Genomic DNA, 27107 nt, shown 5'->3' with positions numbered 1-27107 from the left:
CGCATTCATTACTTGACCAACTTCTATCTAGTTTTACTTGATGTAATTCCCCAATTCGCCTTTGTTTAAACGTAGAGCGCGCTAAAAAGCCAGTGATTCTTTACCATGCCGGTATTTCAGGAGCCAGAACAAAAGCCGAATAAAAAATGTACAAAATAAATGTAAAAAATACAGGCCACGAAATCTAAGATGCTGGGTCTATTCATGTATCTCGTCTATTCATATACCTCGTCTTATCATTAAATCTACTTTACCAGTCGCCAAAATCAACCCATCCGCAGAAACGAGTTATACGATCAGAGTTATACGACAAATATACTTCATCTGTGATCCACTTTACGAGCCGTTCCGCCTGACTATTAGTCGACTCGTTCTACTGGAAAACCGCTTTTACCGATAGCCAATCACGTCGTAACGACGCTGGCCACGTTTCCATGGAGCTCATCCGCGGATCAATACTCTCCCCTAGGCCGTGTGTCGAGCGTCGTCGAAGTGGAGTCTGGCGTCCGGTGTTGTCCTTCGCCTACGCGTATTTTCTCTCTACGTTTTCCTCCTCGAATCTCCCAGTCCGTGACATGTCGTCGAAGAATCGATAGCGTTGCGCGAACAAAAAAGAAGAGAGAGAAAAAAAAAAGAAAAGGAAAGGAAGGGAAGGATACAATGTTGCTTCTTGTTCGTGCGGATCTGCAAGAAGCATGAGCGACGTGTGGCGCGTGTTCGTGCGGCCGAGTGCGTAGAAACGGGGAAAGGGGGGAAAAAAGAAGAAGAAAACGCGACGACACACGGATCGGTGGCGAGGTGTGTGCCGGATTTCGCGGCTCTTCGACGCGAGCCGATCGGTTCTCGTGATTGACCGACTGCGTGAAGATGAAGAGGCAGAATGTCAGGACTCTGTCGTTGGTAGTGTGCACGTTCACTTATTTGCTGATCGGCGCCGCGGTTTTCGACGCGTTGGAGTCGAACACGGAGAGAAAGCGCTGGGAGTTTCTGTCAGGTGAGCACTGTTTCGACGCTTTCACGTGTGGATAGACGAGCGTACGATTGATAGAAAAGTGTATTGAACTTTGACGATGATAAAAATGTGAATAGGAGGGAGGGGATCGATTTCGTAGAAGGCTGAGAGTATGATTCGTTGCTTTCACGTGCGAATATAGTAGATAGAGAATAATTGATGAACGAATGACGACGAATAGGGTGAGGATATACATAGTATACATATAGAACATTTTTGAAAAGTTCTTATTGGCTGAATATTATATGTGAGTATTTGAATCGTGGAAAAGTGGATGTGTGTAAACGTGCAGACTATGGATATTTATAGAAACTCATATTTTCATTAACACGATTGAAAACATTAAAGCCAGGTAGCAGATTCTTTTGTTTACTAATTATCATGACGACTGCGGTATTTTTTAATATCGTATTGAGCGGAAGCTCACGCAGAATTTTCATTAACGCATAAAAATCCGCATTAACGAGATTAATCTTGTCTAACGAGATAGATAAAGAAGAAGATCGAATGTCTCTATTCATTGTTCTCACGTGTGCACATCAGAGTGAGCGATTGCTAGGAAGTGAATAGACAAATGAACGATATGTGGAACGTTCACGATAAGAGATGAAGGTGAGAATACATAGAGGAGTACATACATACGTACACATATTCATACACACGCATATATCAGATGCATTGACTTTGATATTTTCATGTGTGGATGTTTAAGCGTGGGACTAAGGTAAACTAAGAGCATAATGTTAGGGGTTGAAACTAAAGAGGAAGGATATGATATTTAGATTTGATATTTTTATAAGATGATTAATTTAACCGTGTGATCCAGTATAATGATAAGATGATGAACTTGATCGTATGATATACTAAGCATAACGATAAGATGGTTAATTTAATTTAATTGTGCGACTAAGTATAATGTTAAGAATTAAGTACGGTGACGTAAACGAGGAGGCATAATTATTCTTAATTAACAGGAAGGTCTGTGTAGCCGTGGATAGTAAAAGATTTGCGGTATTAAAAAATAATAAAGTAAACTGAATATTTAAGTAGAAAGTCAACAGAGTCAGACTGTTGTAAATAATTTCAGAGTAAATGTTAGAGATGACAATAGAGAGAGAGAGAGAGAGAGAGAGAGAGAGAGAGAGAGAGAGAGAGAGAGAGAAAATACAGCGTGAGTTTGATTTAAAAATTATAGTTAAGTGTAAAGCAAATAGAGAATAGAATCTTTGCACAGTCGTATGCCTATGTATATTTATGTACAATGATTTTAGAGGTTCGTCGGAACATGATGAAGAAGTACAATATCACGCAGGAGGATTACAGAATGCTGGAGATTGTTATAATAGAGAACAAGCCGCACAAGGCAGGCCCTCAATGGAAATTCGCTGGTGCCTTTTATTTCGCCACCCTGGTGCTTGCTATGATAGGTGAGTGATCAGCAACAGTTAAATATGTGTCGTAGGTAATCGATATTGAACGCTTCAATCTTCATGTTATTTATAAAATAAGACGTTAGTTTTTTCGAGAGAGAAATGAAATTACAAGCATTGCAAGCATTGAAAATAAATACACATCGCATATTCATTACAACAATTAAAAACCGAGTCTTCTGCTTTTAATTCTGTTGTTAATTCAAAATTAATACGTAATTAATCGCTCTCATAAATTTTTGAGTAGAATATTAAACTAACTTCTTTTTAAATTTTTATATTTTAAATTGTACAATACCTTGCTGAGTACCTGTTTATATTTTCTTTGTTATTTTAGGATGTTAGAATTCTCTACATTACTCAAAAAGAATCATTATCGAGCGATTTTGTAATCAGTTCTCGTTTCGTTGTTTAGCACTGTTAAATTATTCAATTTCGTCTAACGATTGTTTCAAAAATTATCAGGATACGGACACTCGACGCCAGTCACCATAGGAGGTAAAGCGTTCTGCATGGCGTACGCCATGGTAGGCATCCCTCTGGGTTTGGTGATGTTCCAGAGTATCGGTGAACGTTTGAACAAGTTCGCCTCCGTAGTGATCAAGCGGGCGAAAAGCTATTTAAGGTGTCAGAAAACAGAAGCAACCGAGATGAATCTAATGCTCGCGACTGGTTTACTCTCGAGTATAATTATCACGACCGGGGCCGCTGTGTTCTCGCGTTACGAAGGCTGGAGCTACTTTGATAGCTTCTACTACTGTTTCGTCACGCTGACTACCATCGGTTTTGGGGATTACGTTGCCTTGCAGGTAAATTCGTATTGCCTGATAAATTTATTATTTCGTCAAACCTTTACCAACACGTTGGAACTTACTGAAATCTTATCAGAAAGAAGTTGGAATTCGTTGATATTTTCAGTGAATTAGTGTAAGATTCGTGGAAATTTCACTTTCATTGTTTCTTTTTTGTTGCTTCACTGTTGTAAATCTTCGATGAAAAATTAATTAATGTCCGATTTCCTCGTGTAATTAATAATTCTACACAGTTAATAATTTCTACAGAATTACTAACATACATATTGCAGAACGACCATGCGCTTTCCAATAAACCTGGATACGTGGCCTTAAGCTTAGTCTTTATACTATTCGGTCTGGCCGTCGTCGCTGCCAGCATAAACTTACTTGTCCTCCGCTTCATGACCATGTGAGTACATGCTTCATCGTCTCAAAGCGTGCGCATATATCTCACGTGTCCTCTTTCACTTATCGCCACTCTGTCTTTTAAGACTGCGCTGTACATATAGGTCACGTCGAAGATGTCACTCTCCGACAATTTTATTCACATCTCATGAATTGTTGCAATTGTAATTATTTTATAATTATTTTTCAAGACGAGTTGAGTTCGAAATTTGATTGATATTATTCTCAAGAAAGCTGTGAATATTGAGAAAATTTCTCCATTTCGTCTGCGACAAAACAAGAATTATTTTACAATTATTTTTCATGATGAGTTAAGTCGAAATTTGATTGATTGATTATTCTCAAGAAAACTGTAAACATTGAGACTTTTATTTTGTCCATTTCGTCTGCAACAAAATTATTTTACAATTACTTTTCAAGACGAGTTGAGTCGAAATTTGATTGATATTATTCTCAAGAAAGCTGTGAAATACTGAGAAAATTTCTCCATTTCGTCTGCGACAAAACAAGAATTATTTTACAATTATTTTTCATGATGAGTTGAGTCGAAATTTGATTGATTGATTATTCTCAAGAAAACTGTAAACATTGACACTTTTATTTTGTCCATTTCGTCTGCAACAAAATTATTTTTACAATTACTTTTCAAGACGAGTTGAGTCGAAATTTGATTGATATTATTTTCGAGAAAACTGTAAGCCTTGAGAAAATTTCCATTTCGTCTGTAACAAAACAAGATTCCAATTCCATGATATCGAGCTGTATAAAAAGCACGGTTCTGTAATTAAACGTTGAACAAATTAAACAGGAACACGGGTGACGCTCGTCGCGACGACGAGCTTCAGCCAGCTTCGCATCACGTTCTAACGTTAGACGGCGAGGTGGTCGCCGTAAATGGGAAACTGTTGGCTGGCCACGTTCCGATAGTTCACGACACCGACGACTGCGTGAGCGTGTGCTCGTGCACGTGCCTCGGGCCACCCAATTCCGAGCTTCTGGACCAAGGCTACCAAGGATACAGGCCACCTTCGACCTCGAGCCTTCGCGTGAAACGCGCATCCGTCTGATGGAAGGAGTTCCGCCGTCGCAGTTTACGTCGTCGATTGTCGAGAGCCGACAGCAGAGAGCTACTTGGCATCGACGTGTAAGAAAATAATCCGACCCCGAGATAAACCAGTATAAACCAGAGAAAGAGATTGAACGACGAAGATATTCCGGAAAAGTTCGCGTGTCGATGGGAGAGATGGCGAAATTGAAAGTAATTTCATCGACACACCCCCGATGGAATTGTTCGAGGCGACTCAGATTGGACGAACTGAGTTGGAAACTGTGTTCTTACAAAGATCTACCTTAACTCGCTCGAGGACCCCCCGTTCGCGCACGTTCATCGATTTTTGAAGATGTATTTTGATGGGAGCCAGTGACGTTCGAAGGTGATTTCAAAGTTGAATAATTACGAGTAGCCGTAGAGAGGATGAAGCCGGGAGGATGGTGTTTGATCGTTTGTAGACGATTTTGTAACGATTTCGTACGTTTTCATATGTCGTTCCACGGAACATTGTCCCAAACACGGTGAATTTTGAACGCAATTGAAATTCGCAGCGCGGCGTTCGTGCCGCGTTACGTTCATTGGACGATTATATTGGAAATATTGAGACTCGTAGAGTAGTCGTGACAATTTGTATTTGTATCGGTATTGCGAGTTGAAATCGAAGAGGGTTGCTTCGTTCTGGAGATGAATTGAATTTCTTTGAACCAAATTTCGAATTAATTCTTTCGATTTTCGCCATGTGTGTTCTACGTTAGTAAAAATTTTTTCTATGCTGTAGAAAATAACGTAAATTACAGCAAAACGATGCAATTGCTTAATTTTTTAAGCATAAAATCCTGCTTATTCATTATGTCGTTCATTAAGTTCTGCGAAAAGATTATTGAAACTTTTTAAAAAATTTTTAATTTTTTGATTCACATACGAAAGTGTTTCTTTTCTTCTATGTATCAAAATTTGTTAAACGAGTCAAGCTAGTCAAGAGGAGTATGTTTCTAAATTTCAATATTTGAAAATATTCTAAGGACAAAGCAATCCTCGTAAAAGGGAAGATAATCTCGTTTTGATGAAAGTCGATCAAGTAGAGATATCGATCTCGGTTATTTATATGCATACCGAATATATAAAGTATAAACAGAACAATACCCAGGCCTCGTTAGCGTGATTGTTAAATACGTATTATACAACTCGATGTTTGTACCAAAATAGATGTAAAAGCTGAAAAACGACGATTGTAAATCGTCGATCGGCGAGAAGAAGAAGAAGAAGAAGAAAAAAAGAAAATCGAATTTAGAAGGTAGCGTGATTTTGTAGCTACGAAAATTGCGATCGTACAATTTTCTAGAATCGTAAAATGATAAAAATTGAATAACAATTTTACCGTACTCACGACGCGATTCACCAAGAAACATATACGTACGTACGTTCGGGCGTTATATTTTTTAAAGCTAAGACTAGAGAGTACACCAAACGACAAACAGTAGTATCCGGGAAGACTGATAGTTGAATTAACTGGCTAGTTGGTACTTTTTTAACAAACGTTTCTCCAGCCGCCTGTTTTAACCCTCCAGAGGTTAGAAAGCGAAGTATACCTGTAATTTCAATACTTGTATCTTTATGTTATTTGCGAATTGAAATTTGTCAAAATTATATGTTAAATAACATGGCAATTAACATAGTGGTTCCTAGGTATTTTAGGTGTTCAAGATACCGTTGAAGTTTTGAATATTAAAGAAAATTTAGGCATCTTAGGCATTAATTTTGAATAATTTCTATAGCGAGTAGGAGAAATTTAAATTCTCAGAAGACTCGAAAGTTTCGATATTCTAAATATCTGGAGGAATGTTGAAATATTTAGTTGAGGAAAGCATGTTCAAATATTCCAATATAGAAGTCAGACTGATCAATGCCAGTTTCTGAATTTCAGTATCAGAATACGCGATTTAAATGTTTCTGTTTTCACAGCCATTGGTAAAAGATTGAAGCCTTGAAAATAAAGTAATAACATAACTATATTTTACTCGGGACTTATTTTTCTGAACTTCGGACAATTATTATTTAATTAAATTCAAAGAGATAAAAAAGCAAAATTGATTTCCACGAAGTGAAATGTTGATTAGTCTGACTTCAGGCGAAAAATTGTGATGGCGAGAAACGTGCTCAAGAATCAAAGTGCATTAAACATAATAACCAAACTGGATTGGAGGGTTAAAACATTTTATGTCCCATTGTCTCTTTTGAATTCGAACTTGGAGTTGCCATCGATTACAATATCGAACGCTTCCTTTTCTTCCCAGTGACGTTCTGTTTTCGTCGATTATCGAGATTCGATCGAAGCGATCGACACACGCACAAGAAAAGCAGAAAGCAGAAGCATTCTGTTCGTTCGGCAAAATCAGGATCGATCGTTATTGAAAAATCGCCACAGCATGCACACAGAGTAAACGATAGCGCGCACTCGTTTGTATACATGTACCTTAGTTCATAGGTGCTCGCCGTATTCTAGCGATAGCACAGAATTGGGTATATTTTTTATCATCGACAGTTTTTTAATAAACGACCGTTCACTACCTTGTTCCTCACGCTAATTTGTTCTCTGCCTGTTTTCAGTTGCGTCCAGTGGAAATTGACGAGCTTCGCGTCGCTATTTTGACAACTGCTCTTTGGCAAAACGTTTTAGTCTGTGAATTTTTGAGCCGAGAGTTGAGAAAGAGCTGCTTGTTGTGAAAATAAGACAATATCGAAGTAAAATTCTCAGAGATTTTAGATTGTATAAAAATTATCAAGTTCAAAATTTGAAAATTACGATTTGAAGTTGAATGTTCAACCTTCGTGGGTTAAGATTAAGTCAAAGTGTTAAAAATTATAGTTCAGTGAATCGTAATTCAAAAGTATAAGGGATTCAGTGTCTAAAGTTATAACTGGGAATTGAATTTGAAGTCTAAAATTGCAAATTACAAATTACAAATTTCAGCTCTCGAATTAAAAAGAATTTATATCCCCATAATAAAACTTACTAGACAGATTAAAGGAAGCAGTTGGAGGAATTTTAATCATGGAGGAGCATATATGTGGCTTGCAGAACGGTGAAAGGAAAAAGACGTTTACACACATTTTTCAAATCGGTGGAAACACGCCGAGAACGAAGATGCACTTCGACAGTATGGCGCAAGTGTCTGCCGAGAGAGAAAGACACGCCGCTTACTGGTGTATCATTCATCCTTTTAGCAATTGGAGGTATCTGTGTGAAATAATTAAAAGAAAGAAAGAAAAAAAAAAGAGAAACAAATAGAAAGAAATTGCCTTTTTAAAAAAGCGATTAAATAGATACCGTTTTCGCATTCTTGAGAAATTTTTTAGATTTTTCTGGGACTTGATAATGACGGTGATATACCTAATCGCATTTCTGACAATCCCATTCTCAGTTTGCTTCATCATAATGAGCCACGATGAGGTTCTAATGGATAAATTCAATATTTCAATTTATACTTTCTGCTGGCTCGACATAGTATTCAACTGCTTCACTGGATATTACGATAAGAACAGCATGCAGGTGGAATTGAATCCCTCGAAGATATTCCTGTAATTTGTTTATGTTTTAATACTGTAGAATTCTTGTTAAGTTTTAATCGATTTGAATCGAATCTCATGATGGTGCAAAATATTTTGGACGAAGGTTTAAAAGTTCAGAAATTCGAGATGAATGATATTTGGAATGACTTTTTCATAAAAAGATACATTTGATTTAAAGTTAATTACAGTTTTGCGAAACGTCGTTCAGAAACAAATCACTTTGTGAGCCAATTTCCAGTTTCCATTGAAATAACGTTTTATTTTGATTTTTGATCCAGAAATTTTAGAACTACACAATTGAAAATTTAAAAATAACAGGAAATCGTTCGATTTTCGTACGAATTTTTAATCGAGAAAAATTTTTTCTCCACACAGAAACTATCTTAAAACTTTTCTCATATTGGACGTCGTCTCGTCATTGCCATGGGATCATATAACTTTGCCTTGGCGAACTGTTCCCGGAAGAGAATCTAATCACTTAGTCGCTTTACTCAATCTCCTACCTTGTTTGAAGCTGTCGCGTTATGGCTACGTCAATAAACAAATTTCCGAGCTTTTCATAGTAACTATCCTTCTTTAAACTCGAATGAAATTCAAAAGACATTCAGACAAATATTTAGATACAGGTATACACCATTGTTACAAATAACTTTGTTTCTCGAACATTTTAGTATTTCGAAATTATGCACTTCTATTATGAAATGTTCGCCACCCTCATGATGGGATTTTACATAATGTACTGGTCCTCGTGTCTGTGTTATTTGATCCCAGTGTTGGTTTTGCACTTCAGCAACTCCTCGCACGACGTAAGTGATCAGAATAGTGACAGAACCTGCCGTATTAAGTTCAATTTGTGTACAATGATTTTGCAATTGATCTTGAAATACTATCGTTAATGAAAATTCACCGGAGTACGGCTTTTTAAATTTAAAAATTAACGAAGTCAAACAAAATATTATATATTAGAAATGATAGGAAAATTATATTATATTTTTACACAAAGCAGAACAATAATATTGCTACAAGTGAAATTTCATTCGAGGCAGCCTTAACAAATTAAACAGAAAATTTGGAGAAATTATGATACATTAAAACTTTGTGCTAAATCAATGAACGTTACGTTAGGAATGTCCCGAATGTTGGATGACAGGATTAGACAGTGACAGCATAGCCTTCAGGTTCCAATACGCGCTGTTCATCGTCGTGGAAAAATTGTCAGCGAGTGGTTACGGTGGCTACGTGCCAGACACCGACGGGCACATAGTACTGAGCTGCGCCCTTATGCTCATTGGCAGGGTGCTCGAGTGTTATATCGCAGGCATGGACATTTTTATCACTTTTCTCGAATCGCAATCACAAACCTCCATGATAACGAGACTGATTAAATTTCAAGTGATGCTGATTCAAATAAAGGCGGGAAGGATGGCGTCGAAATTGAAGTTCCAAGAAATAATCAATCAGTTAGGCGCGTACACGTGCCAGAAGCAACTGCCGGCGCACATGAAGATTCGTCTTCTAGCTTATTATTATTGCCGCTTTAGAAATAGCTATTTCCGCGAGAAGAATATTCTGTCCCAACTGTCAGGTAACGAGATCTCCAATTGTTGGAATGTTGCTACGTTGTTAAGTTGTTAATTTGGCGAGGTTCAGGCGAGTTTGAATCGTTGCGATTTAGAGAGGCTACGTCAGGAGATTGCTTTCCAATCGAGTCACCGTTTGATTGAGAACGTAGCGATATTCAAGGAATTGCCCAAGTCCGTTTTGCGATTGATCGTGAAGCATTTGAAGTTCGAGCTTTATCTGCCGAACGACGTGATCGTGAAAGCTGGAGCTGTCGGCGATTGTATGTTCTTTCTGTCTGCCGGAACCGTGGCTGTTCTAACACCCACTGGGAAAGAGGTATTGCTCCAATTACTCGAATGTATTTTTAACAATATTATTAACAACTCGAATGGTGCGTTAATTCCATTAGTTATCAAAATTGACCTTCTGAAGAGTAACGTCACGTCGATTTCATCTAGCGAAAATCAAACCTCATGCGTTCGATTTTCCTTTCTGTATGAACCTCTGATCTCTTCTTGCTTAAATTATACACGCATTAATGCAGAAAATATTTAGAAAAACCACTTGCTTTTATTAATACCACTTTCTTGTCTTCAAAATCAAATTCCTTCTTATTTACATTTCCAATGTCTCCTCCTGCTCCAATTACACTCCAATTATGATAATAAAAAAAAACTATCGAGGAAATATATCTGCTTTTAATTTTATTATCAAATTGACACCATGAAACTTCATTCTATGTGCATCATATTTCTTCTTAAATAGGAGCACTTTCCCGGTTCGGATTTTACTCGTACTCGGTATAAGAAAAAAGTTCGAATCTCCCCCTTTAAAATGCCTTTTGGTTTATGGTTCTATGATTTTTCGTTCCCGAGATATGCCAGTTTGAAGTGAACGATAATTTGGAGCGCTCGGTTGTTGCTGTCCTTTTCGCACATTTCGGACCTCTCTCTCTCTCTCTCTCTCTCTCTCTCTCTCGCACGCCCCCTCCCTGACCTACCGCATGCGCGCAGGTCAGTTACGCGTGGGGGTAGCGTACTACGCGCGTACGCACGCTAGAAACTATGTCACACCGTTTCCGGGAATTTCGGTCATTCATAAAATTTTTGCCAATTCGCACGGATCGCTTTAAATCGCCATATCTCCGGAACCACACGAGCTATCGACGTGAAACGAACAGCATTTTAAAGAGCATGCTCCCCGCTACATTTCTGACCCATTGGCAATTAAATTGAGCTATCGGCGCGGGTGTAATCTTTTGTTAGATTTTCAAACTGCATTGTTGATAGATTGGACGAATTTTATGACAATCAAAAAAAAATGAATTTAATGTTTAACAGTGGAGAGCGTGCAATGTCTTTCTGAGGTTGCCAACGATTATAGTTTCTTAAATTTATTAATAAAGATTTAATTGGAGCAAATCACGTGGCAATTGAACAATAAATTTAGAAAGGAACCAATCAAGATTAGTTATTCGGGACTGAAATGAAATGATCGTTGCAATTTGTTTAATTTTCTTATCATATTTCGCCAGCAATCTCTGTAGCAATTGATGCACCAATCATTTACGTAAGACAGAATGTTCTTTTGACTCATTTTCTTATTTCCGTTTCATAAAATTTAATTGCTCGAGGGAGACAACGAGTGTTTGAAGTAGATCTTGCGATTTTATTGTCGATCGTTTTCTAGATCTGTCACCTGAATGACGGAGCCCATTTCGGAGAGATAGCGCTTCTAGTTCCTGATCAGAGGAGGGTCGCGAGCGTGATCGCGATCGAGGTGTGCGAGGTGTACCGTTTGGATCGTAAAAACTTTCGGAAATGCATCGCCGTGCACACGGAGTTATTCGCCAAGATCGAGAAAATCGCGAGCGAGAGGATCGAGAAAGCTATGGTCGTCGAAGAACAGCATAAACGTCATGCCAGTGTTATGCAAAAGACAGTGTTATGAAAAAAAAAAACTCTTCGAATGAAGAAACGAAACACATTACTGCAAAAGAAAATTAATTCAGATAACGTATATACGTAACAGTGTGTTCAACAATAGCATGCGTAATGATATGTTCGATAATAATAAGTTAATGTAGCAATTAAGTTAGCAATAACGTTTGTGCTTGTTAAATATACAATATGATGACGAGGATTTATGTGCAATAAAACGTCGTTGAAAAAATTCGCGTGTCTGTTAATTACGAGGAGGATTGAACTCTTTTGGCAAATTGTTTTGTATATTTTTTTCTTCTGATTGCAATATTGCACGATTTAATGTTAAAAGTAATAATAGTCTGACTGAGTAAGAGGAAAAAGAAAGTGATTTTCGTGAAATCGTCGCAGTTGACAGAAGCAAAAGTTCCTCGACAAGAAAAGTAATCATGCTAATCGTTTAACCATATATTTAAGGATCTTATATATTATTATTGTCCATACAATGTTTGTATAGTGGTATTCCTTTACATCTACCTTTATTTTATATATAATTATATATTTATATTTATATTATATTTTAATCGTTACCTAAGGTATAACTTAGAGTTACAAATACACTCACTAAAATCTTTAGCGCTGTCGCGATGTGTGTGTTTGTATGAGCTATATGCATGTATAGATAATACACTGGGAACACGTATATACGATCAATTCGATCTCTTTTTCGCCCCTTTTGTTTCTGACAAAGTTCCTCTTGCTTTTCTTCTGGTAATTTATGCTTAAATCCGTCGTCGGTGGCACTCGTAGCGACAATCGTAGACACGATCGACTCGTCGACGATTTTCCTTGAAAATTGCTTCTCTTTAGTCTACATAAGAACGCGCCGGAGAAAAAATTTTCGTCGGAATGATCTCTGTCGATTCTACGCGAGGTACGTTCCACACACTGTTTGCTTAGCAGTTATCCTACAGAAATTGAAAAAAAAAAAAAAGAGAGAACTTCTTACCTTTCGAAAATCGTGAAACACGGGGAATATAGTTAAAGAAATAGAAAATTATTCGGTTAAAATGGTTTCTACTTGCGCTTGCGTCTCTCTCTACGAAAATGAAATCCACGAGGTCCAAGCTCCAAGTAATGTAATTAAACTAGGATTGATTAGTCGCGTTATATTATCTTAGTATGCTTCGATTATCTGCGTATATAATTACAATATCGTTACAACTATCATAGCCATTCTAAACATCACTATAGGGTTAGTTATCGTTACGTATCGTGACTACCTTTGCGAGGAGATTACCGAAATATGCAGAAAACGCAACGGATATACCGGAGGATATTCTTTCGATGACGTGATCGACGAATCAACCGGTCACGATCGTTCCTACGAGTCTTACAAAACTGTCTCACACACCCGAGCAGTATGCCCGGTATGATAGATCGATTACACGAGTGTAGCACGTAATACAGGGGTATAATTATATACATGTCTAGCGTGTAACGTGTGTAAGTGAATGCGTGGCCATTGTACAGACTTAAAAATCACACGGTAGAAATATAAATTATTTACTATTAGAATATAGAGAGAATCTACCAAACGTTACCGAACACCTTTTCCTCTTTCCTTTCGACGTCACTTCTCGATAAAGACGATACACTCTTTTCTACGTTCCTTTTTGTTTCCTTTTTTTATATATATATATATATATATTTTTTTTTTCTGTTATGATATGCGATCGGTAAGATATATACCTATATGTAAACTAGGAGAATTTATGCTATTTATACATTTACTAAACGATGTCGTGTTGCTACGTTATTACGATCGTGTGTCGTGTGTCCTAGTTTGGTCACCATCTAAAGGAGCACGGAGGAGAAGAGTACTCAATATCTTTTCATCTTTGCATTTTCATTTTCTTCACTACGATCCCTCCGAACGAGGAAAAACTCCGAAATTCCGTGATATTTGCAAGAATCAATTGCACTGCGTTTCTCGTTTCTCTTCGAGGCAACGCCGCAACAATTTTCGACGATTTTCACCGTTTCGAATTTTTCGCTGGATAAGGAAACTCAATGTATCGGAGGGATAGTTTTTATCTAGGCTATTATAAATTCCTGCGATTGAAAAATCATCCGAGACGCTACTGTTCCGCTTATTTTACACTAACGTGGTAAAGTCTGTATGTAAAGTTTTATTTAGCACTCCTTCCTCGAGACACTTTACGAAGGGCTTCTAATAAGGCACTGTCATTTACTGTGACTGAAACGATCAGACGAAAGAAGAATGTCTTTTCCATTGTTTTCCCTACGGTTCCGTGGATTCTTTCCATCATCGAGTGAAACTTACGCTTATATACGCATATATGTATATAATATTTATAATATAGTTGTATAAATGCTTTTGGTACATTTCCCTTCGGAAATAATTTTGACAAGCTACGAGCTACTGATATTTCTGCCACGTGTTTCAAGATTAAGAGAATAAGCCGTCTGTCGTGCAAGATTCGTCAACGACACGTGTATCATGCATTTTTTCCCCCCCTATTTTATACGTGCATATGTCAATTATTGGAAACACAATTTTTTCTTACATTAACCTTGTAAAGAAATTTAGATCAATTTTGCCGATGAGAGATACGTTTGTAACTTGTTAAAATTACACGCAAGCATCGGTGCAGGGAGAATAATTTTAATTTCGAAACAATCAAATAATGAATTCAGAGAAATTACGTTGACATATCTTCAAACACATACAACAAGCTTCAGACTAATTTTCAGGCGAGTTCAGAACCGACAGAACTTACGCTCTTATTCCGATAAACAACGAGGACCCACGATAGATGATACAGCATACATAGTAACAGTGTGTAGTTAACATTATACGATTAAAATGCTCAGGAACAAATATATAAATGCAACACGTTAATATGGTGAAAAAAGGTGCGTATCGTGATCGAATAATCGATGAATTTGTCATTAAACTCGACACTCTTTCAATAAGCTCCGCAATCGAAGTTCGCAACTAGATGGAAACTTGCAACACTTTCGTGCTCTTCTCCTAATTTCATCGTTATGTTCTAACCGACGGTGTCTGTCGAGTACAGTTTCGCAAACGAAACTACGTGGAATTGTCGGAGAATCGAGACGATCGAAATTTCTTCTTGCTCGTTCTTCGCGAGACGAGTTTTATCGTCGTTTACGATGTTGCACCCTCGCGTTATCGACGATCGTCAAACGTCGTTCGATCAATGATAGAGGGCTAATAATTCGTGCTATGGCAATAATATCGGTAAGGAATATAAGTAATAACAATATCATAGAGTATATAAATGGCGTACTGCGTAATAAACTATTTATATTGTACAACGTAACGTGCGTATATGCTTCGTACAAATAGGTACAAGTTCCCCGTCCCGCCGATTCCCTGTCTCTTTGTTTCTTTTCTTTTCTTTTCTTTTTTTTTCGTATTACTCGATCGGTTTGGCTTTAGATGTTGATCCGACTTGAAAGAAAAGAAAGAAAGGAAGACATAGGGATCTCAACTCGTTCACTCGCGACACTTTCTTTGTTCGATTGAAGCTCTTCCATCCGCGTTCATCCGCGTCGGTCAAATTGATCGATAGATCGCGTGGACCCTCTCTTAAAAATCCTCTCTTCTCTTTCTCTTTCGGGAATGAAACATTTGTCAAAAATTTAAGAGAAACGCGTGAAGAATTTCGGAAGAATTTGCGAGACTGAGAGGGAAGATTTTGCTTCTTCTCGATTTAAAATCTCTTAAATTGAATTAAATGGAGACAGTAGTAGGTTCCATTCGAATCGTTTACGTTAGAGGAAAATAAGTAGATAGAATGTCGATGTATCTTAGAACACCGATGAATACACAGATTTCTAAATCTACTCCAACTTTCGGCTTCTAATATAATATTTCGTCGCGTGATTCCAGGCTTCGTTCCGAGATATCCAACGTGACAGTAACGCGAACGAAATAGAGGGTTAAGTGAAAAGAAAAGCAAATACCGATCGATCGATCGATCTGTTGCGGCTTCGACCGACTAGGATTCTAGCGTCAGATCGTATATACATACATAAAACGAACAACGACGAACGACGACGACGTTGAAACAAAATTGAAGAAAGAAAAAAAGAGACAGCAGCGATTAAAAAGAGAGAGAGAGAGAGAGAGAGAGAGAGAGAGAGAGAGAGAGAGAGAGAGAGAGAAAATAAGTCATCTTTTGCGTCTCGTCGTGCGACTCGTCCTCTTCGCGCACCTCCGTCTCGCTGTTGCTTAATTATATATTAAAGGTATCTATGTATAGACGTTCTAAGGCTTTGGCAGTGAATTAACGTCACGTTCACGCGGCACACGCTCGAGACGTTGAATCGAATCGAATCGAATCGAATCGAACGATCACACGGTCTCGTCGTCGTTTTCCTCCGTTTCTCTACCAACGATACGTTCAAGAGCCGGTTCTCTCCCTCTTTTCTTCACGCGTCCAGGTCCTCTTTTGCACAATAACTTACTTTAATTAATAACATTATCGAATCAAGACAAGTTACAATTTTGCATTTCGTGCACTTTCTTTCCCTCTGTATACGCGTGTATATGTAATGTTACCGCACAATCCTGTTTTCAATTCTTAATAATCTCACGATCTCATCTCTTTTCATTGGACTGATCGCAAAATTTCAGAATTTGACAATCTCTCGTATCGTGAAAGCTTTAAACCTTTTGATCTTGCAATTTCTTAGCAAACTGACAACACACGCGACATCCAAGGTGTTTCAAATAAACTCTTCGTTATCGATTTGAAAACCGGACAGAAATCTCGTATCAAAACTTAAAATTCGCCATGCCTAAAAATCCGCAGTATATAAATCCTTGTTTGCTTGTTGGCGCAACGTCGATGACTTGTAACTTGTCGAATTTCACTAACGATAGTAATCAAATTATGCAAGAGAGAGCTGTTAATCGTTAATTGTTCTTCGTTTTGCTCGTCGGTCTCACCGGATATGAACGAAGAGCTGTCTTAGACGAGGGTCTTCAGGATGTACCTTCGCCTCCTTCTCAACGTGTTCAGATGAGGCCCTCTGGAAGGAAGTTGGCCAGCCTCGGTGCACGATCGACAGCAGAACTTCGCGTAGTATTTGTGCGTGCAGTATCTCGCTTCCACGATCAGGTCGCACTTCGCGAAGAACGAGTTGTCCTGGCAATTCGGGTGAATGAAGATTCCTAGTAAGAGAAATTGAAATTGATTTCTTGAGAATTCGCGCCCTTTTAGAGGTAATAAATTTGAGAGAACAATCCGAAGAATAATCTTTCACGCGTGAACGCTTGAAATTTGAAAAATTCTGTGACGACTTCGAATCGATGTCAATTAACAGATTCATTCGAATAATTTTAAGATTAATTTTAATTTTACAGATTTATCTGAATAATTTTTAAGATTAATTTTAATTTTAAATCTCGAATATACGCAGAATACGGATGACATAAGAATTTACCAGCAACTTGTATGTCGACTGTAGAAGTGGCGGACGAATAATCGTTGTTCGCTTCGCAACGATATCGGCCGGAGTCTTCTCGATTCGCCACGCTGATCACAAGTCTGTTCAAATCTGTAAGTGAGCGTTCCAGAAATTTCGCAGTGAGTTGTTTCACAATTTCCTTTTATTCTCTCGGATGGTGTTGCTACTCACCGGTAATTTGAATCCGATTGTTCGGATGAATCAATTCGTTGTCCTTGTACCAAGACACTCGAGGAATCGGATATCCATCGACGTTGCAAGCGATGGTGATGTCGCTGCCTTCCGGGAATTGATTCTGTCCTATCGATATGTTGGCTGTGACAGGCACTGTGAAACAATCGATCACGTTACGTTAAGAAACATTTGCGAAAAAACATAAAAATCAACTTGAGCAAGTTGACTGTGAACTTACCTTCTTCATTAGACTTCGTTCGATCGATGTAATTAACTATTGTTAACAACGTGCATGCAAGTGTTACGGTGCAGCGTAGCATACAGTATAAGCGAAGCATATCGAATTGCTTTCAGAATTGTTAAATTCTGAAGAGAAAAGAAATAAGAGAAAGAGAAACCCCAGTTGCACTGTAATGTCGAAAAATAGACGTCAAGATTCGGAATTCATCGTAACGTGAAAGTGAACAAACATAGTTTTACAATAGAAATAGCAAACTTGAAACCTAGGAGGAGTCCCAACGTCAAATGAACAATACTACAAATTTTTCTCTTCTCTATCTTAATCTTAAACTATTTTAATTTGCAAAGTAACAGAGAAACAGATTGATCCTCTCCTCTTTAAACTTTCAGAGAAACTTCAGATCCCGACAGTGCAACGAGGAAACTCTGAAGAAGAAAGAAACCGCCATAGATCACTCTCTCACCTCTAAACTTGGTACCATAGTCCAAAGTAGTGTATCCAATGGGACTGGCCGTAGGAACGTGAAATTGTCTGGTGGTGTACGCGGGTCCGTACGTATGGGAGTCGGAAGTTTGAGTTCTGTTAGGTCTGTGGGGATACTGAGGTCTCTCGTGCTTTCTAGGCGGATCGACCAAGTACTTGAGATACTTCTCGTACTCTGGCTTCACATTGTACACCGGGCCGACAGCTTGCAACGTCACCGACCAGGACGCAGCTCTGCCGATCGCGTTGAACGCTTGACAGGTGTACACGCCCAAGGTTGGCAGTGTGACAGACCGTATCAAAAGCGTGTACTCAGAGTCTTGCTCGTAAAGCTCCGAGGTAAGTGGCAGCATGCGATCACCTTGCCACCAAGTGACGAAAGGCCTCGGCCAGCCCCATGCGTAGCAGTGCAGAGATATAGGCGAGTTCATGGTGACCGTTACGTGAGTGTTAGGCTCTCCGACGATGGCCGCGGCCAGTTCTTTCGGTTCTGCATAGTACGTGAGAGAAAACAGCATGCAGAAGTGTGAAACATTGGTTGGTTGTCAAGAAGAGGACAGATCTGAGTAGTTCTTTTCTTTTTAACACCGAATTTTTCTTTAACCTCTGGTGAAATTGTATCGACGATGAAGATACTTTTTTTTTTTTTTTTTTTCAAGAGTCAGTTTGAGAAACAGAATTTGGTTATTTTTAGTAGAGAATTAGTATTTTTAAGCTCTGTCTTTTTTCTTCTTCTCGAAGTTAGCTAGTGAAGTGGAAGATAACGTGTAAACTATGTGTAAACTACGGTACAAGAAGAAGCACAAGTGTGGAAATATATTAAAAATAACATTTAGAATCAGTGATTTCGCAATCCTCTGGAACGAAAAGATTCTATCACTACGTTATTAAACACAGGAAGAGGAAATTCGTTAGACTAGCTACTGAGCTCATGATGCAGAACACATCTACCAAACACCATCAAGAGAGTATTTACTTCAAATAATGGGTACGTACCTGTGACCACCAATTGGTATTCCGCTCTTACCGGTGGCCCTAAGCCATTGTCAGCTGTGCAGACGTAAGTCCCGCCGTCGTATCGGTCTAAATTGATGATCTGAAGAGAACCGTCCAGCAATATGCGACGCCTGCTCTCTGAAGCTGCAATCTGCAGACATCAATCCTCGCTTGTTATCAAAATTCAATGTTCGATATATCAATTTTCGAACACGGAAATTGATTATTTTAATAAATAATTCCATTTGTTTCCAATGAGTTTCGAAATCATGTAAATTTCAATTTTATAATTTAATTATATGTATATTTGATAATTTAATTATATATTTTGTGAACTTTTTTTTGGTCAATTTTGTAATATTTAATTATATCTTTTGTAAACTTCTTTTTTGGTCAATTTTGTAATATTTAATTATATATTTTGTAAACTTTTTTTGGTCAATTTTATAATATTTAATTATACATTTTGTAAACTTTTTTTTTTGACAATTTTGCAATATATATTTAATTATATATTTTGTAAATTTTTTTTGTCAATTTTGTAATATTTAATCATATATTTGATTCGAAGCTAAAATTTTATTTTGTAGTAGTCTAGTTAGTAAAAAATCTTACCAGCGTCGTGCCCTTCCTCCACGTAACGGCTGGTTTTGGATTTCCTAGGGCGATACACGTCAATGTTACGTAGCCACCCTCTTGAGCGCTGACTTTCGGCTCTTCCGGTTGCTTGATCGAGGCTGGTTCCGCTCCAACTGGTGGTACAGTGACCGGTACTCTTGGAGAAGTTGCTGGAACATCCTCCGCAGGTGGTTCGAGGCAGGATGCACCGCAGCCATTGTTGCAACATTTCATTTCTCCGGCGCAATCCGCGTCTGTTAGACATTCCTGTTCGCACCTTGTGCTGTTCGACACGCTTGGACATTGGCCTGGTTTCGTAACTGGATGGAGAACCATGTCGTTTGTATAATAATTCGTTAATTAAATTCATTATATTGTAAATTCATATATAACGGAACACCATTCGTATGATAATCCATTAATTAAATTCAATTCATACAATAATTTCTACTCGTATAAAATAATAATTCAATTCATATAATAATTCATTGCAGTTGAAGTAAATACATTTAAAAGTATCATGAAAGTACCAAGGCTGATGAATAATCTCAGAGCAAGAGACATTTGGAATAATTTGCACTTGTAATTTAGAACTTAATGACTTTTTAAAGTCTATATTATAACAATTAATACTGTGTGTGTTATTTATATTGGTATTATTATTATACGGATTTAATCTAATTTTATTCATACAAATTTCAATAAAGATATTTTTCATTTGCTTCTTCAAAACATAAGAAGAATATAGAGAACTTTTTTTTTTTTTTAAATATAGAAACAGAGAGTCACCTGATCTGCAAACTCCCTTGTATTCGGTTCCATCCTTGGTAGCGACCAGAGTGATGGCGCATTTCGTGTTGTCTGGACAAATCTGCGTCCTGCAAGGATCCACGCAACGACATCGCTCACAATCTTGAGAATCTACGAACGCCTCCTTGCCGTAAGGGCAACGAATGGTGTTGCATTCCTCGCGAGCTTCCGTGCAAGGATCCTTCGTGTCCTTTCCGGAGTCTACGTCGATCTCGTTGGTGGCTATCAGAAGGTACGTTACAATCACGTAAACGATGCAAATATTTTTCAAAAAAGAAATATACAAAAACGTAACGACAAAAGAGTGACAAGAGAGAAAAAAAGAACACATTGCGATAAAGGCAATATTACAACGTTGCTTCTAGCAGGATTTCAAAGCTCAGGGGACAATTAAAGCTGACTGGATGTACGATTGAGAAATAAAAAATCTGGAAAAATAAGAAGCGTGGTGTTTTTTTGTAAAATCACGGGGGAAAAGACACGGCACGGATATATCTAAACAGACATTTTTATCTCGGAGAAATTATAACGATGATTAGGTAAAAATAGAGGAAAGTTTACAACGCAATAGAGAACATAAGTGATTCTTAATATCAAGAAAAATACGTATTTAGCTAGAGAAAATAATACAAAACAGATAATGTAACAGATAATAAACTCTAAAATTAATAAAGAAATATAAAATAATATAAAATGAAATAATTTTCGCAAAAACTGTCTCCCCATAAAAGTGACAAACGCGAATTATCCTGTTCTTCTCCTTGTAGTCTTTAGAGATAGAGAAAGGACGTTAGGGAACAGGATTTAAGACAACATCGATATAAAAACATCGAAAGTACAATGTACAGCTATATACAACAGCAAATGTGTCCACGATGTTCGAAGCTGAAAATTGATAATAAAATTGAACAAAAAATACTAGTTGAATCGTCGGTGAACACGTTCTTCTCGACTTACTGCTAAGACAAGTGTTAATGCAAGACTCGAAGGTCTTGAATCGGTTACGATTTCCGCCGCATCCGGTGTAAATGAACGCTCGACACGTTTGCAGTTCCTCGTCGAAGTAGAATCGCTTAGTAGAACCGGACGTGCACGATCCAATGTCGACCGGCTCTTTACAAATCGCTGGATCACCATCGTACAAAATTATTTTTCCTGCCGCGTGTTAATTTCATTCCCTCGGGAAGAACTTCTCGATTTGCTTAATTCATCGAGAGGCGAAACAATTTTAAATTAAAATTTCACAATATCAGTTGGTTTCCGAATGAATTAAAAAAATTATAGAAATTCTTTCCGAGCGACGTCCTTTCACGTTTCGTTCAAAGATTTAAAAAAAAAAAATGATGAATTTCAAGGAACGCGAAAGTTACGGATGAAATTCTGTGAATCGAATGAGCGAAGATACATACACAGACTGGAAAGGCTTGTGTCGTTTCCAGATGGCACGGGCTCCTCGTGATGAATGCAAATCGATTCGCACTCTGCCATCGTGCTGAATCTGTTCGCGTTGCCCTCGCAACCGCCGTAGACAAATTCGCGACAAATGCGACTGACCGGGTCGTAGTAGTATTTTTGGAAGGAGCCTCTGCACTCGCCAGGATCCACCGGTAGATTGCAAGTATCTGCGGAAAATAGAAAGTTTCTTACATAATAACACTGATCAATTCGATCAAAAATCAAACAAATCCACAATCCACAAATGGAAAGTAATATTAAAGTTAAACATTCTGCAAATTAATTCTAAGATTGTCGAGTGAAATTCATACTTATGAACTCGTTTCAATATCACTGAATTTTAGAATATTGACTTACTAAATATTCCAAAATAAAATAGCAGAGAAAAAGAAAGAAAGAAAGAAAGAAAGATGGAAAGAAATTATAAAACGAAAATAAATCTTTAAAATTGTCAAAGACTCCTAGTAGATTTCTTGCTTGAAACGCTAGTTAAAAAAGTGACTTCGTGACTTTACATAGATCAATAATCTTTTAAATACCACAGTGTTTAAATATCGACGCTAGAATAAAGCATAAAATTTCCATCAGAGACGTTAAAGTGAAAGAAAAGAAAAAAAAAAAAAAACAGAAAATCTTTAGAATACAATAGGATACACAAGCTTTCATTTTATGAAGAAATTATTCAACTCTCCAAAAATATTGTTTTATATCTATGAAATATCTAAAAATATTCAAATGGTCATTTTGACCATTTTGGTAGTTGTAGCGTTATTAAGAATCGCACGGTTACCTTGTCCATGGAATTTTCCGCAGAGACGTTCGCACTGTTCCTCCGTCTGGAATCTATTCGCGTTTCCTTCGCAACCGCCATAGATGAACGCCTGGCACATCTGATTGTGTGCGTCGTAGTAAAACGCGGTGATGTCGCCGTTGCAAGAGCCAGGATCGACAGTCGCGTAACAAATGGGACTCTTCGAGCTAGTTTCCACTGGAGCAGGCGTGACGTGCGCGGCTACTTCTGTTCGACTACGTCTCTGACACTTGCTCTCGCATGATTCTTTATCCTGGAAGCGATTCTTGTTCCCTTGGCAGCCGCTGTACTCGAATTCGTAGCAGGAATCTGACTGATGATCGTAGTAGTATTGCCTCACGAAACCGTTGCAGGGGCCGACAACTTTGGGCAGAGTGCACGGATCTGGGGATAGAAATAAAGAGAAAAGGATAGATTGTCGAATCGTTGGAATAATGATCGGTGTGGTCTCTCTTGGACTGAATTGTTAACCAATGGACAAACTCGTGACGTACAACGATAAATTGAATACGATAAAATAAAGGAAATAGTTGAAGTTAGAGTGATTTATACCGACTAATTTCGTACGATTCACGAGTCAAAATGTTCAGTGTAGTAATTAAATATTATACTATAACAATACTAAATAACTTGAATATTGAAAAAATTCGTTACAAATCGTTAGAGATTAGAGACTAGTTTCTCACTCATTTGAAAGTTGCACAATCTAGATGTTTGTAAATTTTATTTTATCATCAAACTTATTGCTATAATGCAAGAAGATTTATCAGGCTCAATTCTCGGAGTGAATGCACGATGTAACGTTGCAAACCTTGCACGTCTCCACATCGATATTCGCATTCTTCGCGACTGTTGAAATTGTTTCCGTTGCTCTGGCAGCCGCCATATCTGAACTGTTTGCAGACACCCTCTCTGCTGTCGTAGAACCATTTGACGTGTTCCTCCGAACATGGGCCGTGCTCGTCCGGAAGGAAGCAGAAGTCTGCAAAAAGTTTCACGTAAATTTAAATCTAAATTTTTCATTCGTAAGTTGCATCTGCGACACGAGATAAGAAATTATAATAAATTATTTTACAAAAATAACATAATAAATGGCACTAAATAATATAGAATGTAATATACGTGAATGTAGAATATATATACGTAATATAAAATACGATAATAATAGACATTACTAAAATGACATAACATACGGTTGTCCATTGAAATTTTCATTTGTCATCTGTTTGAATTATCAATTACCAGGTCTAAATTCGACTTCTCTCGATGGCGCGGAGGTGGTGATAGTAGTTTGGCATCTGTTAACACAATCCTGTTCGGTAATGAAATTATTCTCGTTCCCACCGCAGCCACCGTAGTAGAATTGTCTGCATTGTTGCTCGTACGAGTCGTGGTACCATCGTTGGGTATAATTGTGGCATTCTCCCAAAAGCGCGGGCAAGAGACAGGTATCTTGCTCTGTATTTAAACGAAGATAGTAATAAGAACGTGCCAAACATTTGGATCACGGAGAAATGAAAAGTTCCGTGAAATCAATCAAATATTACTTTGAATCTTCGTCCAGTGCCAAGGCTAACACGCGTATCAAGTTTCGTACAAATTTTGCACGTCACTAATAAATGTATTGAACGTGTAAGAAAGAAATTATTGGCTAAGCTGAAAGCTAAAATATATAAGTACAAGCCAACAGAAACTTACGAAAGAGTATTTTCTATGTATTTTCATAAAACGCGGCGTTTTTTAAGGACAGTTTATTCAAAATTAGCTTGGCACTGAACGAAAATGATTCTTTCGAGATAACACCGCACGTTTCTCTCACTCTTCGACTCACAGAACTTTCCACCACACTCATTTGTTCAACAAATAAAGCAACACACATGAAATTAAAATAATACAAATATATCTACGTGATAGACGTATACCAAGAGTATACTGTTCTTGCACACGAGACGCGCGTTCGACATGTAATTCACAATACAACACAACATCTGCGTGCACGGGGGCAATAGACGTAGCAGAACGAATCACGCAGGAAATGAAAACGGAAACGATACTACGAAACGATTCAACGAAAGTCTCAAAAGAAGCGGCAACAACAACATGTTAATGTTAAGTTAGAAGCAAGTTACGTTAACGAAGACAGAACAGAAGAGGTGAAGTCTTACCAATTTTAGCCGGGCAATCAGACTCGCATGCGTCCCTAGATTCGAAATTATTTTTATTCCCACCGCAACCAGTATAATAGAATGGCATGCACCGATTCTCCGACTGATCAAAGTACCATCGAGACTGCTTCTCGCCGCAGTTACCTTCGGCTCGCGGCAGCAAGCAACTATCTGTTAATCGCATTAATTATAAATACTCGTGCAGTATTAGATACCATCTAGTGTGCATCGTTATTGACCATTTGCTGTTTTTCTGTAAATTAATGGACCGTTCATAGTCTTTGATCTACTTGCGACACCATTTAATAATTAATAATAATCGTATTATCGGAAGATTGTCACATCGCAAAATCGCAAATGGTCTGTTCACTAGCAACTACTCTTAAAGGTGAATGTTCTTCCAGTTCCTGAAAATACAAGCGTTGTTTCTGGCAGCTGTCTTTACACGATCTAAACACGATCGATTGGAAAGTCTGGTTTCTCTGAGTACCAACGCGAGACGAATTAATCAGGTAAAACGATTGCTAATGAAGGAAAATCGCGCTGCTCCATCGAGAGAACTCGTTCGAGGCCAGACAAAAGCCACGATTTGAACGATCGTTCTCTCGAGATGAGAACCCCATCCGCAATACGACAAAGTCGAGCCCCATCGATTCGAATGACTCGTGAAACGCGACGACAGCTTCGTGTAATTCGAACGAGACGGGTGCTTTCTATCGTGCTCTGACAAAAGGGCAACGCGTGACACACCATGATCACCATAACAAATAAAGTGATCCAACAGACTCACAGAGACTCATTAATATATTCATTATTAATCCTTGAAGACTAACGTGTGAATTTCACTTCAATTCTACTACTTTTTGAATATAAAAATACTTTTCGTATTGTTGAAATTTCTCTGTAGAAATTAGAACGAAAGCAAGTGAAGTTCTCTAACTAAGTTAAAATTGATCGCACGAAAATTTAGCAGGGAACGTCTCCACGTGCCAGGGGATTAAGCGTGTTTCGTGCCAACGAGCAGAGACAACGATAAACGAACCAACACCAACGACAACGTCGAAAGAGCTGTTTCTCGATTGTCCAAACGAGAAACGACTCTCTCCCTCTCTCTCACAACGTATTGCTAGCAAAACACCGTCATTCAAGAAGCAGACAAGCTTGTTCCTCGTTCATTCCTTTCTTTCTCTATTATTCTTTTTTTTGGTCTTTTGTTCGTTCCCCTGATTTCTCTTTTTTTTTTCTCTCTTTTTCTTTTTTCCTCTTTTTTGATACCTTTCACAGGGCAGCGCTGCTCACAGGCAGCACGCGTACGGAATCTATTAGCATTGCCTTTGCAACCGCCGTAAAGAAATTGGCTACACGTCTGACGCGCGGCGTCATAATGCCAGCGTAACACAGAGCCCGGACAAGGGCCGGTATCTTTCTCCAGGCGGCACACGTCTGTCAGTTTTACTGGAAATACGTATTTTCATGGATTACTTTGAACAGCTTTGGGTATCGTATATACGACGATGGTCAAGTGCCAATTGCGTGCTCTCGGTGACCCGAATGCTTTGCTGATTACGGTGATAGTTTGGTGTTTGATTGAAAGTGAACGTGTTATCTTTCAGATGAGTACCATAAGTCGCCGGTGTTACGTTAGTTCGTGTTCTTTAAACGAATGTCGTTGAATCGGTGGAAAATCGTGCGTTCAACATATTCGAGACCGAACGCTAAATTTGACGAGATGAACGAATGATCTGCAATATTGATGACTTGTAATTTGTAAATTACAATTTTAATTGTATATACTAAACTTTTCGTTAGCTGATTCAGAGCGGCACGTTATTAATATATAATTTGCTCTCGCGTTCTCAAGTAGATTAAAAAATAAACATCACATACAGTTTCAAATATGTTCAACGAAAATGATGAAATCTTCCGGCGATTTAGTCTCGATTATCGTTCCTGATTTCTCCTGATCAGTAAATCCTGCTCGCAGCGTCCAGTAAAAAAATAATTAACTCATCGATTGGCTAATGAATTTCGTTCATTGAGCCTTTTGATATATCCTTCTAAACAAATTACATAAATTTCTG

General features: G+C 38.1%; 3 protein-coding genes across 10 annotated transcripts in view; 2 read left to right on the top strand and 1 right to left on the bottom strand.

The window, feature by feature from the left end:
* The first annotated feature begins 460 nt into the window (after positions 1 to 460).
* Positions 461 to 7781, top strand: LOC122534473 (two pore potassium channel protein sup-9). 2 transcript variants are annotated; one of them, XM_043665132.1, is made up of 5 exons: positions 461 to 994; positions 2284 to 2439; positions 2908 to 3251; positions 3527 to 3645; positions 4450 to 7781. In XM_043665132.1, the coding sequence occupies exons 1-5, from the start codon at positions 868 to 870 to the stop codon at positions 4706 to 4708; spliced, it is 1005 nt and encodes a 334-aa protein (XP_043521067.1). In that variant the 5' UTR covers positions 461 to 867; the 3' UTR covers positions 4709 to 7781. The 2 variants fall into 2 exon arrangements, with proteins under 2 accessions (XP_043521067.1, XP_043521068.1); XM_043665133.1 differs by lacking the exon at positions 461 to 994 and adding an exon at positions 1443 to 1624.
* LOC122534471 (potassium/sodium hyperpolarization-activated cyclic nucleotide-gated channel 1-like) lies at positions 7745 to 12056 on the top strand. Its single transcript, XM_043665123.1, has 7 exons — positions 7745 to 7926; positions 8050 to 8272; positions 8615 to 8839; positions 8934 to 9068; positions 9388 to 9847; positions 9938 to 10161; positions 11515 to 12056. The coding sequence occupies exons 1-7, from the start codon at positions 7745 to 7747 to the stop codon at positions 11773 to 11775; spliced, it is 1710 nt and encodes a 569-aa protein (XP_043521058.1). The 3' UTR covers positions 11776 to 12056.
* LOC122534472 (papilin) overlaps positions 8892 to 27107 on the bottom strand; it is a 43068-nt gene continuing 24852 nt past the window's right edge. Inside the window, exons 23-37 of one of the 7 annotated variants that reach the window (XM_043665124.1) lie at positions 26302 to 26481; positions 25027 to 25197; positions 24104 to 24319; positions 23673 to 23843; positions 22841 to 23245; positions 22005 to 22217; positions 21553 to 21720; positions 20575 to 20817; positions 19783 to 20105; positions 19168 to 19318; positions 18152 to 18661; positions 17445 to 17600; positions 17250 to 17363; positions 16753 to 16977; positions 8892 to 9094 (exon numbers count right to left, since the gene is read on the bottom strand). In XM_043665124.1, coding sequence (XP_043521059.1) covers positions 16775 to 16977; positions 17250 to 17363; positions 17445 to 17600; positions 18152 to 18661; positions 19168 to 19318; positions 19783 to 20105; positions 20575 to 20817; positions 21553 to 21720; positions 22005 to 22217; positions 22841 to 23245; positions 23673 to 23843; positions 24104 to 24319; positions 25027 to 25197; positions 26302 to 26481 — 3224 coding nt within the window. In that variant the 3' untranslated portion in view covers positions 8892 to 9094; positions 16753 to 16774. Of the gene's footprint in view, positions 9095 to 12200; positions 16978 to 17249; positions 17364 to 17444; positions 17601 to 18151; positions 18662 to 19167; positions 19319 to 19782; positions 20106 to 20574; positions 20818 to 21552; positions 21721 to 22004; positions 22218 to 22840; positions 23246 to 23672; positions 23844 to 24103; positions 24320 to 25026; positions 25198 to 26301; positions 26482 to 27107 lie in introns of those variants that run through there. The other 6 variants (XM_043665127.1, XM_043665130.1, XM_043665131.1 and 3 more) reach the window with 6 other exon arrangements.

Source organism: Frieseomelitta varia, unplaced genomic scaffold (genome assembly GCF_011392965.1).
Source record: "Frieseomelitta varia isolate USP_RPSP 00005682 unplaced genomic scaffold, Fvar_1.2 scaffold_60, whole genome shotgun sequence".
NCBI lineage: Eukaryota > Metazoa > Arthropoda > Insecta > Hymenoptera > Apidae > Frieseomelitta > Frieseomelitta varia.
This window is presented reverse-complemented; position numbering and strand designations above follow the sequence as displayed.

Excerpts from the sequence above, each read along its gene's own strand:
- LOC122534471 (XM_043665123.1), top strand. The coding sequence starts at position 7,745 with ATGGAGGAGCATATATGTGGCTTGCAGAACGGTGAAAGGAAAAAGACG. Across the intron at positions 8,840-8,933 it reads TCATAGTAACTATCCTTCTT|TATTTCGAAATTATGCACTT; the intron begins TAAACTCGAATG and ends CGAACATTTTAG. Across the intron at positions 9,848-9,937 it reads TATTCTGTCCCAACTGTCAG|AGAGGCTACGTCAGGAGATT; the intron begins GTAACGAGATCT and ends GTTGCGATTTAG.
- LOC122534473 (XM_043665132.1), top strand. The coding sequence starts at position 868 with ATGAAGAGGCAGAATGTCAGGACTCTGTCGTTGGTAGTGTGCACGTTC. Across the intron at positions 995-2,283 it reads GCGCTGGGAGTTTCTGTCAG|AGGTTCGTCGGAACATGATG; the intron begins GTGAGCACTGTT and ends CAATGATTTTAG. Across the intron at positions 3,252-3,526 it reads GGGATTACGTTGCCTTGCAG|AACGACCATGCGCTTTCCAA; the intron begins GTAAATTCGTAT and ends TACATATTGCAG.